This window comes from Ovis aries, chromosome 23, assembly GCF_016772045.2.
Source record: "Ovis aries strain OAR_USU_Benz2616 breed Rambouillet chromosome 23, ARS-UI_Ramb_v3.0, whole genome shotgun sequence".
In the NCBI taxonomy this organism is placed as follows: Eukaryota; Metazoa; Chordata; class Mammalia; order Artiodactyla; family Bovidae; genus Ovis; species Ovis aries.
The window spans coordinates 4115201-4133064 of record NC_056076.1 but is presented as its reverse complement, the minus strand read 5'-3'; the positions used below and the strand labels follow the sequence as shown (position 1 = coordinate 4133064).

The window sequence follows — 17864 nt, the reverse complement described above, 5'->3', positions numbered from 1 at the left end:
AGTGTTTTCTGAGAGGTGTCATCAAGGTGCCAGTACTCTTGTGTGAAAACTAGGGAGTGAGGCCGCCTGTGAAGGCTTGCCAGTGGAGGGGCAGGGACTGACTTTCCAAACACCCTGATTTACTGACAAATTTAGAGTGGAGAACTCTTAACTATTTTAATTGATTTCTTAGAATATAATTAAAAAATCAGTAAATGAGTAAGATATATGTAAGCAGAGTTTTCCGTACGTTAGTTGTTTTATTCTTTCATTGTTTTTGCTATATTTTATGCCATAGTGTTTTACCTTTTTTTTTTTCAAACTTAGCCTTGCCATAAGAAGTAACACAGGTGGAATCATAGGCTGGTGTCTCATTTTTTTCCTAAAACACTTGCTAAAAACACAGACTTACTTGAAAATCCTCCTTGTGCTACGTAACTTTATTGAAGGCCACTACTGTATTTCTATCATATTTGGAAATACTGTTCACATGATGAGTACTCTTTAGTGTCCTCAGTGCTTAATCCACAAGGTTCTGATGGAAGCGGATGCACTCAGCTGGGAATCGGCAGGCCTGTGTGTCTGGTGGGGCTTTGGGACAGCGTTTTCCTGTTCACACCACAGACTGCTATCGGTACTCTGTTTGCTACTGGAAGTAGTCATTAGAAAGTCAGTTCCAGAAACCTTGGTTCCAATTCAAGGGAAAATCCTGTTCATCTAGAACCATTCTCTGTACCAAAACTTGTGTCAGTCAGGGTTTTCTAGAGAAAGAGAACCAATAGGGTGTATGCATGCTGTGTGCTGAGCCACTTTCAGTCGTGTCCGACTCTTTGTGACCCCGTGGACTGTGGCCCACCAGGCTCCTCTGACCCAGGCAGGAATCCTGGAGTGGGTTGCCTTTCCCTTCTCCAGGGGATCTTCTGACCCAGGGATCGAACCCAAGTCTCTTACATCTCCTGCATTGGCAGGTGGGTTCTTTACCACTAGCGCCGCCTCAGAAGCCTGATAGGATGTATACAGATATATATCAGGATTTTTTTTTTTCGTAGGCATTGGTCAGTGTGAATATGGAGGCTTGGAAGTTCCATAATCTCTCTGTAGCATGGAGAAACAGGAGAGCTGGTGACAATTCAGTCTGAGTTTGATGGCTCAAAAACCATGAGCATTGATGTTAGAGGAGAAGGTGGATGTCCTAACTCAAGGACAAAAAGCAAATTTGCCCTCTGTCCACTTCTCCATCATTTTGTTCTCTTCCGGCCCTCAACAGGTTGGGCACTGCCAGCCCACACTGGTGAGAGAAGATCTTTATTCAGTCTACTGTTCAAATGCACCTCTCTTCCAGAAACATCCTCCCAGATGTACCTGGAAAGAATATCTTACCAGCTCTCTGTGCAGCCCCGAGTGATACACACAGTTAACTAGCACGATGCTTTTGGTCAGCCGACCTAGGATGCCCTTAATGGCATGTTTTCCTGCCACCAGAGGATCAGTCTGAGAACATGTATCACTTTTCATTGTCATGTCTGTGTGTGTGTGTGTGTGTGTGTGTGTGTGTGTGTGTGTGTATGTGTGTGTGCGCGTGCGCGCTCAGTCGTGTCTGAGCCCGTGGACTGTAGCCGGCCAGGCTTTTCTGTCCATGGAATTTCCAGGCAAGAATACTGGAGTGGGTTGCCACATGTCTCCTCAGCCTCCTGTAATCTGGAACATTTCCATAGTCTGTCTTTGTCTTTTATGACACTGACATTTGTGAAGAATGCAGTGCTCCCCACGTTTTTCTTCATCTTCAAATAAAGCATTCCTCGCTCTGGGTTGTCTGCTGTCTCGTCTGCGTTAGCTGCAGGTTCGCTGTTCTCAGCTGCAGTGAGCCCAGGCGTCCTGCCCTCTCAGGGTGCTTGTCTGCAGGCAGCCCGTGTCCACCTTCACCGCTGAGGTTACTTTTGATCACCCCTGCAAGATGTAGCTGGTGTAGCCACTGTGCAGTGACTCAGTTTGTCATCTTCCCTTGCAACAAATAAGCAGTGTAGGGAGATGGTTTAATGCCACTCAGATATTCTGCATGTCAGAATTACCCCCCTGGACTTGGCATCCATCTTCCCTGATACAGGTGTTGTCAAATGGTTTTCTGTCCCCTGCACTCCCTCCACGTCTACCGGCTGGCCCTCAGCACTGCTCTAAACAGAGCCATGCCTTGGCCCTGTCAGTCTGTCTGTCTGTCTGCTTGCCTGTCTGTCTCCCGGTCGTCAACATAGACTTCTTCATTCCTAGCTTAACGGTACTTAATTATCACGTACCTATCATGCCTCAGGCCTAGATCCCGCCAATCCTCAGGAGCCCAGGGTCTATTCAGTGGGGATGGGATGGGAGGCCAAGACGTGGCTGCCAGCTGTGCCTGCTGTTCTTGGGCCGCCGCCTCCTTTCTGAGTTTAGTGGGCAGTCCAGTGGCCACAGGGAAATTTCTTGGTATCCCTGGGTGTTTGACTAAAATTAGACCCCAAACATCTCTGGTTTTTGCAAGTCACCCCCTAATCTTCCTTTTATTTGTAGTATTTTGATTCTCAATTTAGTCCAAGAACCACAATCATAAATGTATTTCTACCTGAGGGCTTGCTCTTCCTTTCTTGAGAGGAATCATCATTTTCCATTACTTAACCATATGTAGGGAATTTTTTAAAGCTTCCCCCATAGTCTTCCTGCCAAAGTAATACATGTAGGAAAGCATATAGAAAAAATCCAGGAAGAAGAAGGAAAAATTACCTGTAATTTCACTATCCAGTTTGGGTGTGTGGGAAACTATTAACCTTATTAGATAACTAGCCTTGATTAGAACTATATCCATTTTTAAAATTTAATGCTGACATTTTCTCTTTTCTAAATATACTTTCTTAACACTCAGGTCTTTGGTACCTAATAATTTACATTCCAGCTATCTTGAGGCATGATAATTTTATATCATGTGTTGGCTTATTGACGGTTGGAATTAATGTTTTCCAAATTTCTTCCCAAATTAGTAGTTTTTGTCTTTTCTTTCCTGTCAGTTCTTTGATTAGTCATTGTATTAATTCATCTCTTCTCAGTGGACCTCGATGAATCTAAGCAAGAACAGTGTAGAATGTGTTTTAGCTGTTTTTAGTTTTTGGAGAAGGCAATGGCACCCCACTCCAGTACTCTTGCCTGGAAAATCCCATGGACGGAGGAGCCTGGAAGGCTGCAGTCCATGGGGTCGCTGAGGTCGGACACGACTGAGCGACTTCCCTTTCATTTTTCCCTTTCATGCATTGGAGAAGGAAATGGCAACCCACTCCAGTGTTCTTGCCTGGAGAATCCCAGGGACGGGGGAGCCTGGTGGGCTGCCGTCTATGGGGCTGCACAGAGTTGGACATGACTGAAGTGACTAGGCAGCAGCAGCAGCAAAGTTAGTTTTCCTCCATATTTGTATTTTTGGAAGTAGCCTTTTTCTTCATATTTTTCTGGCTGGAATGAAAACCGGTTTCATTCTTTTTCTTCTAGTTGAGTGGCCACCAGTTTTTTACTGTCAGTGAGAGATTTTCTCATGGAATGTAGAAATCTTACATGGAATGAGGAAACTAGGACTCAGAAAAGTTAAATATTCGTCATGTGTCCTGCAGCGTGTTGGAATACCTGGGCCGCCTCACTTGTTCTTTCATTTTTTTTTTTTTAGCTGGAGTTTTACATTTTCAGTGTCCATCTATTGTGTTTCTTTAATTTTTTCCTCCTAGTTGTCTTCCCTTCCTCAGCATTCGTATGCTGTGTGCTTTATTCTTTTGCCTTTTGAATAAGATGTAAGGAAAATTTAAGGAACGTATACTAACTTTTATTAGAGAATGCTTTTCTTCATGGCTGCATTATAAATTCTTGAAAATAAAGGGTCTAATGGAAACACTTAATGAGGAAGTAGGGGCTCGTCACATGTACCCACTCCCCCCCTTTTTAGTGAATAGACCGTTTAAACTAAATTAAGTAAAGGATATAAATTCTGTTGTTTCAGTTTTAATATTTCATGACTGATTTTATAGATGAAATTATATTTTACAATAAATAGGAAGAAGAATTTATACAGCCTGTTCTATTTGATGTGAAACAGCAAATCCCATTTCTCTGTAGCTGTAAAGAAAATTCATTATAATGTCTTTAGTTGTAAGAGATGGTTTCATTGTGATTAGTTACATTGATAATAAAACAACCTTTTCAAATGGCATGGGATACGAATGATTCTATGCGTCTGCTTTTAATGGCATTGAATTTTTTCTTTTTCTTCTTTACTCATAGAATCTTCATTCCCTTTACTGTTTTTCTATTCCAATAAGAATTTCCTTTCTTAAAAAATCAAAACAATTAGAAATACTAGCGAAAGATTTATAAGAGATATATTAAATTTTAACTTTTTAGATAAAATCTTTCATGCAACAAAAGGTACGTTTGTCAGAGACGGTTGATATAAGATAGTCATAAAATTAACTTTATTACTAGATCAATTAACGTATTTGGAAACTAGTACTTGAAGTGTAGGAAGATTTAAAAAAAAGAAATAGCTGTCTATTTAGAAGGCTGAGCTAATTTTATGGTTTATTTTTGTCCTGTGATTTGTTTTTTGTTGGTATTAATACATCTTCACGAGCGGTGTTGGAAAGGTGACTATCTTTGCTGATGAAAGGTATGATGATCTACTTCTTCTCCCTTTTAGTATGACTTTTTAGTGATTGTTTTATGCAATCAAAACTTAAGAAATATTCTGTTTTTTAACTTGCACACAGAATCAGATGTTTGGAACAGACCATCCTTCCCTGGTGGCTCAGATGTGAAGAATCTGCCTGCAGTGCAGGATACCCAGGTTTAGCCCCTGGGTCAGGAAGATCCCCTGGAGAAGGGCATGGCCACCCACTCCAGTATTCATGCCTGGAGAATCCCATGGACAGAGGAGCTGGAGGGCTACCATCCCTGGGGTAGCCCATGGGGTCACAAAGAGTTGGACACAGTTGAGCGACTAACACTTTCACCCTGGAATAGAAACAATATTCTTTTCTGACTTGAGTGAGAACTTTTGTCTCCATCTGATAGTTTACCTTATGCTGACCTTTGGGCTCAGGAGCACATAGTTCGAGCCTGCTTGTCTTCAGTGTGTCTTTGGACCTCCTGGGAAGGTTTTCTTTAGGATTAAGCTCGACATGCGTGTGAGATGCTTTGGAGGCGAACCTTAATCAGGCACAGGTCATGTGATCAGAGACTCTAGCAGCTCCTGAGCTAGGATACCACCTGCTAGTGGGAGGTGAGGGAGTTCCCTGTCTCTGGGCCCAGAAGGATTGTGATGCGTCCAGCCTCGATGGCCCATGGCTCTCCATGTGTTCACTGCATGGGCCGCCTCAGTAGGTTGGGGGATGTTAGACTGCGGGCCGCCATCATCCCGAGTCCAGCTGGCAAGGAGCTCCTGGTTACCGTTAGCTCTGACGCAGGTCTGTGGTGCAAATAATTCTAGGGGCCTATGAGAATGAGTTGACTCATTGGAAAAGACTCTGATGCTGGGAGGGATTGGGGGCAGGAGGAGAGGGGATGACAGAGGATGAGATGGCTGGATGGCATCACTGACTTGATGGATGTGAGTCTGAGTGAACTCTGGGAGATGGTGATGGACAGGGAGGCCTGGCGTGCTGCGATTCATGGGGTCGCAAAGAGTTGGACACGACTGAGCAACTGAACTGAACTGAACTGAACTGATGAAAATGAAAACCTTCATCTAACCCGAGCAGGTCTTTTGGAAACTTTCACTTTTCCTTTATTCTATACAAATCTAAATTTAGAACTCTCTCTACCTCATCTCTTTAATAACTCGATTTTATTGTCCTGCTTTTTCACTGTAATGATCAATGATCTGATTTTGGTGGTGGTAGAGGCATGAATGTAAATGTCACTGTCTTAAGTTCTAAAATCTTCTTACACATGTTTGACAGGAATTCTGGTCTTGATATGCATTTTAGAGTGTAATTCTCTTAACATTTGTTGACCTCCTCCTGTGTAGTAGCTTAATACTCTCATGTTAATACAGAAGATTTCTGTTAAAGGTTGGAGCATACAGAAAAGGAAATTATGTATAAAATATATATACAGGGTGGGGGGTGCACTTGAGCTGTATCTATTTCTGACAAGGTGGGAGGGAGAGAACAGGCATTATACTAGTTGTTTAGTTGCTAAGTCGTGTCTGACTCGGGATGCCGAGCAGACTGTAGCCTGCCAGGCTCCTCTGTCCATGGGATTTCCCAGTAGTCTAGTGCCCTGCAGAGAATTATGTCAAAGCCTTGGGGCTTAAAGTGACTGTCTGTGCGTCAGGGGTTTGGGGGTGGGCTCACCTGGGGGCTTCTGCTTCTACAGTCAGTCATCTGAAGGCTTGCCTGGGGCTGGAGGAACCTCTTCCGGATGGACAGCTCACTTGCCTGCTGTAGGCAGTTGCTCCTTCTGGCTCTGGGTAGGAGGCTTCAGTTCCTCTCCACCCCCCACCCCCAAGCATCCCTGGCTGCAGGGTGTACACTCAGCAGGGCTCCCGCTCCCCCAGACAGAGGGGCAGCAGAGGGAGCAAGCCGCAGGCACGGGGCCTGCTAGAAGGTGAACACCCTCACTTCCATTCTGCTCTGACCCTTCCCAGCAGGTCTGCAAGGCCAGGCCACAGCAAGGGGAGGGGATTAGCTCCACCCTTTAAGGAGTGTCAGAGGATTTTGTGCACTCATTTTAAAGCACCACATGAATTTATCTGATTGGGGAAAGGTACAAGTGTATGAACATAACTGAGGAAAGCCTTGCAGCCAGTTTTTGGACAGTGAGGAGGTGGGTGTTATTGGACGTAGGCGTTCGTGTTCTGGTCCAATTGTGAATAAGCCGCAACTATATTATACACCCATTTATGGTAAATTGCCTCCAGTGTTATGTAGTAAATGGTTTTTAGGGTGTTAAGTTATACTCTTTTCTCATGGAAGATGTTATTCAACTTGTAAGCATTTTCATAGAAAGTGATATTTTTGCCAGCATCAGAGAGTTTATTTTGTGGTCTCAGAAACTGGTGAACGGCAACTAAGGTTTCCGAGTTTCTCGTTAACAGGCAACACCTGGACGTGGTGGTGCCGTATTAAGTTGCTGATAGCCTAGTGGTAAGAGACATACTTTCAGTAAAAAGTCCAGTTGCCCACGGTAGGTTAAGGAAGAGATCTGAGTAGTCCACTAACTTCCCTTTGTGGAGCAGGCTTGTGGGCCGCTTTACCTGCCCTGCCGTGTCCTTCCAGGTCTGAAGACAAAGGGGGAGAGACTCTGGGGAGTTTCTGTGTGTGCCTGCCTGCCACACGCGTCCCCACTGTGGCTGTGCTTGTGGCCTGCTGCCAGCAGGTGGCCTCTGGGTCGGTCCAGGAAGGACGAAGGGTGAGAGGGCCTGGGTGGGCACAGAGCAGGGCCTTCTCATGGGGGTGGCCTCACTGTGCTAGCGGGAGAGCGAGTGAGTGTGGGCGAGACCTCTCCGGCTCGCCTGCCACACACTCCTAGCGCAGGAGACAAACGGATGGGGAGAGAACCGAGGTCAGGATGCAGTGAGTGAAAGTGGAACCAAAGGGGAGAAAGTGAAGGGGAAGACTTCATGTGTGCTGCCCACAATAACGCAAGCATATGAAGTGGTCCAATAACTGGTTATGTTTCTCTACTGCTTTCTGAAACACTTTTTAAAAAATGCTGAAAATAGTTCCTGTGAGAAATGGCCACCAGGTGTCATCATAAGGCTGCTATTGATTTGTTTTATTATTGTTCTTAAAAAGTGTATGAATGTTTTGATTTCTTTGCTGCATCTTTTTTTTTTTATTATTATTTTTAAACCTCAGCAGAGAGTATTTCAGTTAATAGTAGGGATTTTCTTTTGGGATAGTTTCTTGGTGAGCTAATAATTTTTAATATGTAAAATTTAATATGTAAAATTGAAGATCATGATATTCAGTTCAATTCAGTCGCTCAGTTGTGTCCGACTCTTTGCAACCCCATCGACTGCAGCACACCAGGCTTCCCTGTCCATCACCGGAGTTTACTCATACTCATGTCCATTGGGTCGGTGATGTCATCCTCTGTGGTCCCCTTCTCTTCCCGCCTTCAATCTTTCCCAGCATCAGGGTCTTTTCTAATGAGTCAGTTCTTTGCATCAGGTGGCCAAAGTATTGGAGTTTCAGCTTCAGCATGAGTCCTTCCAATGTATATTCAGGACTGATCTCCTTTAGGATGGACTGGTTGAATCTCCTTGCTGTCCAAGGGACTCTCAAAAGTCTTATCTAACACCACATTTCCAAAGCATCAATTCTTCGGCACTCAGCTTTCTTTATAACTAACTCTCACATTAATACATGATGACTGGAAAAACCATGGCTTTGACTATATGGACCTTTGTTGGCAAAGTAATGTCTCTGCTTTTTAATATGCTATCTAGGTTGGTCATAACTTTTCTTCCAAGAATCACTCTGTTGAAGGTCACTATATCTATATCTATATCTATATCTATATCTATATCTATATATATATATGTACGTATGTATATAGGTGGGGCTTCCCTGGTGGCTCAGCTGGTAAAGTGTCTGCCTGCAATGCGGGAGACCTGGGTTCAATTCCTCGGTCGGGAAGATCCCCTGGAGAAGGAAATGGCAATCCACTCCAGCACTCTTGCCTGGAAAATCCCATGGACAGAGGAGCCTGATAGGCTACAGTCCATGGGGTTGCAAAGAATCGGACTCGACTGAGCGACTTCACTTTCACTTTCATGTATATAGGTAGAATTGAAGGTCACTTTATTTTTTTTAGTTAAGGAACAACCACTATATGAGAATTTGAGTGAGAGTAGAAACTATAAATGGAATTGCATATTTGAAAATCTGACAGAGTGAGGATGTGTGGTGTGTTGAAAAGTAATTGATCAATTTGTATAGGAACCATCTGCTTTGAGAAGATTTGGCTTAATAATACATCTCATTATTTTATTCTAAATTCCTACTAAGTCTTCTGAATTTTGGAATCTTACTGTGGGAGGAAACGGGAGGCTCACGGTCTTCTCCAGTGACCGCAGGGACTAGGACTTCTAGAGAAAACAGGGGTCCTGCCTTGAGTGATGACAGTGAGGCCCCTGCCTGCTCTGTGCTCTGTTCACAGAGGGTTGAAGTGCTTTCTGATAGATGGTCGACTTCAGTAAGTGTTGAGCAAATGGATTCAGCCTGCCTCCAGAAATGAGTCCTTGAACTTTCCCAGCTGGGTGGGTTTTGAGTTCTGCTATAATAAACTAATAATCTTTCTAATGAAGGTTTTTCTTTTTAAATTTATATGTGTGTAAGCTTCCTCATTTCCATCGAGTCCCCTCTCGGTCACTCTAAGATACTTTGGACTCATGAGTACTGATGTCATTCCAATTCAGGCCCTATAACTCAAAACAGTTAGAATGTTCTCGCTCTGCCTCTAGACTTTCTCTCCCTGTGATACATCGTGTAACTGAAAACCAAATCTTCCTGAAGCAGCACTGTGTTTTGGTGACTCCCTGCCGACATTGCTGAATGAATTCCAGCTGCTAATTCGGAGCCTTCTGTGATGTGTGGATGGTCCTCTGCCTGGGTTTTCAGTTGCCGCGCAGTAGAAAGCCAGAGCGGTAGCTGTCTGCACTGCTGCCTGTCTTGCCTGCTCATCCAGTGTGTTCTGTGGCTTTGCTAATCCCTTTTTCCTCCTTAAAAGGTTTTAACTGTTCCTACCTGCCCTCTCAAGAAAAGGAAGGAAGACGCTTTGTTTCCTTGGGGTTTAGTTCAAATGTTTCTGCTCTTTTAGCCAAATAGTCTGCCTGGCGGTAGCATTGCTTGCCCGTTTGTGCTGCTGTAGTTGTTAGTTTACATCACACTTACATCACACGCGTGATCCCGCGTGGCCTTATATCAGAGTTTCTTTCCACATGTGTCGCAGGGCTCCCAGTAGAATATGAGCCTGCTGAGGGGAAAGGATGTGTTTTGTATCATTAGAGTTCCTTGACATTCTAGGCAACTCAGTATCTATTTGTTGAATGTTTGTTTCTTGTATAATGAGATGCTGAAATTCTTTCATTAATTTAGAAAGCCATTTGGGAAATAGCAAATACTGAAACATTTTCTCCTTTTGTTCTAGAATTTTTGGAGCCATTATATAGAAGATAATAGAGCCTCATTATTTTATTTCTGCATATTAATATAGTCATTCTTTCATCTCCAAAAATGTATGAGTCAGGTGCCCTCTATGGAACATCGACTCTGAATAGACGTACGTGTTTGGTGTTTGTGTGTTCTGTGCATGTAAACCTGCCAGTGTCTGTTGTGAAGGTGGTATAGCTGTGAGCCACAGCAGTCTTGGAAGAGGAGGAAAGGAAAGGACTCATTGAAAGGAATTCATGTCATTTTAGGCTACACGTTAAAAATGTTTTTAAAAATAGCTCCTGTTGTGGACATTTTCAAGCATATGCGTGTGCAGGCACATAGAAAATGGACAGGGTGTCAGTGTCACTCAGCTTTTGGCATGTCGGTACATAGCCTTCACTAGGCCCCTTTCCCAGAATTGTGGAAGACATCTCAGACAATTTCCATTTCATTAATAAACACTTAGGAGACACTCCTGATTTCATAATGAGCTATTTGTTCATTCTAAAACCTTCTGTGTACTCGGCATAGTTCTAGATTCTTGGGACATGTGAGTGGAGAAAATAAAGCAGGCCTTCACCTTCTAGCTCTGGATGCAGAAAGAAAGCTAGACACATAAGCAGCCAGAACGAGAAAAAAAAATTATTTTATCGAAATTTAAAACTTCTGCTTATCAAAGGGTAACATTTATGACATGGAAAGGGAGAAAATATTTGTAAAACGTATCTGGCAGAGGATTTACATATTTATTGATTTGCAGAATGTTTTACCTACTCTGTGGCTTCTCTTTTCACTTTCTTTTTGGTGGTTTTTGGAGATAATGTCATTTGGAATTGTTTAATTTTGATAAAGGCTAATTTATTAATTTTTTATATTGTTTCTCATGGTTTTGGTGTCATTATATATATTTTATAGTCCTTACTTTTAGCAGAGACAGATAACAGCCTTCATTTGGTTTGTCATTGTTACACACAAAAAGTGGACAAATAGTTAAAAATAGTTATCGTTAGCTTTGAGGCCATAATACTTGATGGCGTTTTATTAACATCAAATCAAATGGCTGAGAATTCCAATCATGGTGTAAAGTAAATGGAAAATGATATGTTTTAATAGAATTAAACAGCATAATGAAAAATGAAATCAATGCTATTGATTTTAAAGCATTTTATTCAATAAAATTTTTTTTCTCCCCCTAAAATTTACTTCATTAATTCTATTCTATCACTGACATTTCCCTTTGCCATTAACCTTCAGACAACACAAAATGACTGTTAGATGGAGAAATCGGTGATTGACAGCTGGGATGGGGGTGGCGTTCACTGGAGGCAGAGCTTGAGGTGCAGGGCTGTGTGTAATGAGTGTATCCATGTTGGTAGATGTAGGATCTACTTAGAAGGACCACAGGAGGACTCTGCTCTGGGGGAGGGGGTGAAGCAGTTATTACCTTTTTATACTGGGACTTGGGCCTCTGTTGGGAAGCCAAAGAGGGGAAGGCTGGCTCCCTGACTCATATAGATTTTGTTTAATCTATCTTATAGAATGGGAATTCACGGAAATGTAATTTGAAAAGAGGGCTTCTCTGCTTTTTTTTTTTTTTTTAAGTAGTAAATTGAAATGGACCAGTAAAGAGAACTACAACATGGGAGTGTTTCTGTAAGCCTGTTGAAAGTTACTTTTTCTATCAAAGTTACTGCAGTAATGCTCTCTGAGTTGGCGGTGTGGTGACATGCTGTTGCTCAGTCTGATTTCATTCGTTTCAGGAAGGCCTTGGCACGTGATCAAGTCCATCTCAATGTAAAGGAGATGTAGAGGCTGATTTTGGGATATTTTTCATCTGGCGTGTCACTTTATGTTGCATTTTGGGCTGACGTCTGTCTTTTCTGTACGTTCAAAGGTGTAACACTGCGTTTATGTTCTTCGCAGGCCATGAGAGCCCAGTGACCGCTGCTGACACGGAAGCTCGCTGGCACTTTATTAATGATGGATCCTGGGAAGAAGCCGGGGAGCGATGAGGGTGACCGTGTAAACGAGGAGGCAAAACACCCGAGCCACAGCGCATCCCACGGCGTGGACCATGGGCCTGTATCTGATGAGACAGCAGACTCCGCTGAGAATCCCACAAACAAAAGGGGTTTTGCAGAGTCCTCGGACTTGGACCACACTGTCGAGGAGGACGATGGAAATAAACACGTTTCCAAGCGAATAAAACTAGCGGAGGCTGAGCCCTTGTGGCCGGGAGAGCCGGGCACCCATGGGTCGGGGAGCCCTGAAGGCGCAGTCCTGGGAGTGGGTGTTGAGTTGTCGGGGACCGGGGCGGGGCCCCTCCTGAGTGCCTGTGACGGCGGCCCGGGTCTTCCCGGCCACTCGAGCCCGGGGGAAACGGCCGCTGAGAAGGAGCCTGCTCAGGAGACCACGGCGTTCCTCAATCTTGGAGGGGAGTCGCCCTCGCCCCCCAAAGAGATGCGCGGGAGTAGTGCCCTCGGGGGCCCGGGCGTGGTGCTGCAGGGCGGCCCACGTGCCCACTCGCCCACGTCCTGCTTGCACACGGAGCAGCACGCTGCGCGCCCCTCGCCACGGCCCGAGGACCAGGCCTGCGGCCCCACGGCCGACAGCGGGCTGGCCTTCCCTGGGCACGCCGGGCAGGCGCGTGGCCCGCCAAGGGCCTTCTCCTGTGAGCTCTGTGGCTTTCAGTGCGCCGAGGAGAACCTGCTGAACGCACACTGTCTCGGCAAAACGCATCTCCGGCGGCAGAACCTCGCTGCCCGCGGAGGGTTTGTACAGATCTTAACCAAACAGCCTTTGCCCAAGAAGCCGAGTCCCGTGGGGGTGAAGGCTGGCCGCACAAAGCCGAGAGCATCTAGGCCGGTAGCCAGGAACAGCGACTCAAAAGTGTTGCGGAGCGTTGGAGCGGGCACATTCAGAGATTTCAGAGGAAGCTTTTCTAAACAGAGCGGGCGCGGCAGCGAGCTCCTGGTTGAAATGAGGCCGTCCAGGAACACCTCTCCAGAGAAAATGGAGGTCGTTGAAGAAAACGTAACCTCCCACGATGCAGCCGAGAATCCTGAGAACCAGAGCAGAAAGCTGAGCGTGGTCGTCACCTCTGAGGGGCTCCTAGATAGGCTGGAGTCCGGCAGAAACATGGCCCAGGCAGCCCCCGGCCTCAGCACAGTCTCAAGACCCAGGGCTGAGCGCGGCTTCCTTGTGCTGGGCAGCGGCTTCCGACGGCGCGCTGGTGCTTTCACTTTGAAGGGGCAGGCGAAGAAGAGGTGTGCGCTCCTAGGAGTTAGTAAAAGGGGCACTAACGAAGTGCAGAGGCTGTATTCGAAGCACTTGAGGGCACCGATGAAAATGAGCGACGTGGAGTCGGCGCCTCTGCACGGGAACCCGCGCCTGACGCCCCTGGAGACCCAGGCCCCGAAGCAGGACAGGGCAAACGCGCATCTCCCCGGCTCCTCGGACTCTCCAGCGGCGAGGCCAGCTCCCGACCACCAGGTGGCGTGCGCTTGTTCGACCTGTGGTCACACAGCCACAAGCAGGGCGGAGCTGGAGATCCACGTGACAAGGTGCCATGCGGGTGAGTTGCGGTTTCACTGCCAGACGTGTGGCTTCTCCAGCGCATCCAAGAGGGACGTGGAGGAGCACACACACAGCCACCAGCATCAGCAGACCGCCTCCGGCCTGCGTTGTCAATGTTGTTCGTTTACTTCCCCGAACGAGGTGGAACTGAGAGACCACATGAAGGAGAAGCACAGTATGGGTTTCCTCTGCCCGCCCTGCCGTCTGTTCTTCTCCTCCGAGAAAGACGTGGAGCAGCACAGGGCAACTGAGAAGCACATTCACTTGTTGGGTCAAACAAAGAGTTCTCAGTCATTTAATGGTGATTCGGCTTTACAGACGTTCCCCTTAAGTACTTTAGAATCAGAAAACGCAAAAGTTGCTGTGAGTGAGGCCGGAAAAGCAGCTCAGGAAGAGCCAGCTAAGTCCAGGGTAAGCCACGGAAATGAAGTGAGGCATTCGAGTAAGCCTCAGTTTCAGTGCAAGAAGTGTTTTTACAAAACAAGATCTTCCACTGTTCTCACGAGACACATAAAGCTCCGCCACGGTCAAGACTATCACTTTCTTTGTAAAGCGTGTAATCTTTATTCCCTGAGCAAAGAAGGAATGGAGAAACACATCAAGAGAAGCAAGCATCTTGAAAATGCTAAGAAAAATAACATTGGCCTAAGCTTTGAGGAATGTATTGAAAGGGTCTGCATAGGTGCAAATGACAAGAAAGAAGAGCTCACCATCCCCGGGAATGGGAGGACAGAAGGCCACGGAGAGGGTGTGCAGTTCCAGGAGCAGCCCTGTCTCGACCAGAGCATCCTGCCTGCCCAGGAGCTGTCACTGTCCAGTGTCATTACCAAAGAGGGTGAATTAGCTCCACCCCCGGTTCCAAAGAGGGGGCGACCTAAAGGCAACATCTCTCGGACCTGTTCACATTGTGGTCTCCTGGCCTCCAGTATCACGAACTTGACTGTGCACATTCGACGAAAACACAGTCACCAGTACAGTTATTTATGCAAAGTCTGTAAGTATTACACCGTAACCAAGGGAGACATGGAACGTCATTGTGCCACCAAGAAGCATAAAGGACGTGTAGAAATTGAAGCGAGTGGAAAACAAAGTTCAGATATCATTGTTGGCCCTGAAGGTGGAAACCTTGACGGCAGTAGGAAGAACACCAGCGTGGCAGTTTCAGATGAACCCGCCAACCCTCCAGTGGAAGCAGACACCTCCATTTCAGAACAGCCACCACTCGAGCAAGGGAATCCAGTGGAAGTGGAAGTTGAGAACGTGTTTCACCCTGAAGATGGGGAGACTGGTAGTCACCTTACTGAGAAAAAGGAGCAAACCTCTATGGATCCAGAGGACCTTCAGGGTGACACGTGCCCCCAGAAAGACGACGCGAGCACAGATGATAACAGATGTACGCACTGTGAGTTTAAGGCACACTCTTCCACCTCTCTGGAGCTGCACGTAAAACGGAAACATACGAGAGAGTTTGCCTTTTATTGCATGGCGTGTGATTACTATGCTGTGACTCGACGGGAGATGACCAGGCATGCGGCAACAGAAAAACACAAGATGAAAAGGCAGTCTTACCTGAACTCTACTAACGTAGAAGCCAGTTCTTCAGAAATGTCCAAACCCATCATTATTCCCCAAGGGCAGCAGCAACAGAATTCTGAGGAATTTCAGATTATTTCAGAGCAACCCTCTGCAACTCTCAAATCTAGAAATGCTGCCGATCGCTCTGTTTTGGATGAGAACACCAATTTAGACATGTCCAAGGTGTTCTGTGCTTCTGACTCTGTAGAGACCGAGACAGAGGAAGAGTCTAACCTCAGTGAAGATCATTCCTTTTGTGAAACTTTCCAGCAGCCCCTTGACAAGGACAAAGTTATAAAACTGGAGGAGATGGTACCCCTTAGTATTCCTTCTAATTGTGGCTCCCCAAGCAAATTTCAGAATGAAAGCTCAGGAAGCTCAGCTTTGAATCATGAGACAGCAAAGAAAAGGCACAGTATGTTGAATGACACCAGTAGTCCAAACACACATGGCGAGAGTGATGGAGGAAACGCAGAAGACAAAGCTGATAAAGTTCTTGGTAAACGTGGGTGTCCCAGAGCTGTAGATGGAGAGCATCCAGCCAAGAGTGCCATACTGAGAGCTCCCGGAGAACCGCTCAACCTGGGGAGCAGTGTTCAGGACAGAGCTGGAAGCATGCAGAGTTCAGGGGACTTGAAAGACGTTCCAGAAGATCCCCTTCTGGAGAGTAAGGAGATGCTGATGAATTCCCGACATGAAACCAAAGTGATTTTGGAAGAGGATGGTCCAGCTTCTGACAGCACCATTGACAACAATGATGTTTATGAAACTGTAATCAGTATTGATGATAAAGGGCAGGCTGTGTACAGTTTCGGCCGATTTGATTCTTCCATAATAAGGATCAAGAACCCTGAAGATGGGGAACTCTTCGACCAGTCTCAAGAGGGGCTTGTGGCAGCTGGAGTGAGGATGAGTGAGCTGCCCTTGAAGGATTGTGCTCAAGGTGTGAAAAAGAAGAAAGCGGACAGTAGTTCCTTTGCGGAGTCCACCCGGATTCGCTGTGACGACTGCGGCTTCTTGGCGGACGGTCTGAGCGGCCTGAACGTGCACATAGCCATGAAGCACCCGACGAAGGAGAAGCACTTCCACTGCCTGCTGTGCGGCAAGTCCTTCTACACGGAGAGCAACCTCCACCAGCACCTGGCCAGCGCCGGGCACATGCGGAACGAGCAGGCCAGCGTGGAGGAGCTGCCCGAGGGCGGCGCCACCTTCAAGTGCGTGAAGTGCACGGAGCCCTTTGACTCCGAGCAGAGTTTGTTCCTGCACATCAAAGGGCAGCACGAGGAGCTGCTCCGCGAGGTGAACAAGTACATCGTGGAGGACACCGAGCAGATCAACCGCGAGAGGGAGGAGAACCAGGGCAACGTGTGCAAGTACTGCGGGAAGATGTGTCGAAGCAGCAACTCCATGGCGTTCCTGGCGCACATTCGCACGCACACAGGTAGGTCCAGCGACCTCTTTACCCACCAGGGCCGGGGCCCGCTCGAGTGGGGACCTGGGTTCCTCCTGAACGTGCAGTCCTTACAGCCCCTGCCTGGTGGGCCCCGGCCCGGCTCTGCTCTTGGTTGACACTCAACATATCTCCAGGTTACTAACTCAGCCTTGGTGATTCCAAAGGCAGGCTGTTTGGCAGATTCCTTTGACCAGCAGGCCTCGTCCTTCTGACGCCTTTGCTGCATCTCTGCTCTCACAGCTGTTGAGTTGTCTCTAAGTCCTGTAAGTGTTTGATTCTCCAGGGTGTCTGTTCAGTGGCACTTTGGGTTTCAGAGGACCTATTAAATGGCTTTTGAAGAATGAAGTATGAATATTTCCTTACAGTTTTAGGGATTTAGGTGTATCCATTGCCAGATAGTTTATATCCCAAAGTGTGACTCCCAGGCAACAGGATTCTGCTCTCAAAGATCAAAATTAGTCAACACTTTTCAAAGTTAATATGTCCTGGGGATTTGGTTTTCATGGAGGTACCACTTGATTTAGTTTCTGCACTGTCACATGGAGTGTTCCATTTTAATGTTCAATTTTTAGGTAGAAATTTTCTTTTTGAAACTTTTTTTTGTGTGTGTGGAAAATACATAAGCCACTATTCTAAATTTATGTAAAAATTCACTGCACTGTTTCTATAAACCTGCCATACATTCTTTATTTTAAATAGACAGCTTTTCTAAATCATTGTGCTCTGCTTAGACAAGTTCTGTCTCCATGGTTGAATTTATGAGTGGATTTGAATAATAAATTCACATTTCAATGAACATATTTTCATTAAAACTGTAAGGTTTATTTTACTGTACTTTTAAATAATGGCTTATTATTAAAGCTATACTTTAGATTCATGCAGTTTTTGAAACTTAGTGCATGGTTATAAGGAGGCAGACAAAAGAGTATGAAGCATTGTTAATAGTTGAGGGTGATTAATGACAGATAAAAGTTTTTCATTGACAAAAGTAACAGGGCCCCCAGCAGAAGATTGATCTAGGTAAATATACACATTGCACTCTCGATCTCAGCTCTTCTCAGGCAGTAGAACCGCTGCTGGAGAGTAAGTTCAAATACAGTTATTTGTTGACATCA

General features: G+C 45.8%; 1 protein-coding gene across 3 annotated transcripts in view; it reads left to right on the top strand.

The window, feature by feature from the left end:
• ZNF407 (zinc finger protein 407) overlaps window positions 1-17864 on the top strand; it is a 385214-nt gene that overhangs the window by 12420 nt on the left and 354930 nt on the right. For 2 of the 3 annotated variants that reach the window (XM_015103570.4, XM_042239168.2), the window contains exon 2: window positions 12069-16737. In XM_015103570.4, the coding sequence (XP_014959056.3) occupies window positions 12123-16737 (4615 nt within the window). In that variant the 5' untranslated portion in view covers window positions 12069-12122. Of the gene's footprint in view, window positions 1-535; window positions 10273-12068; window positions 16738-17864 lie in introns of those variants that run through there. The other variant, XM_042239169.2, reaches the window with a different exon arrangement.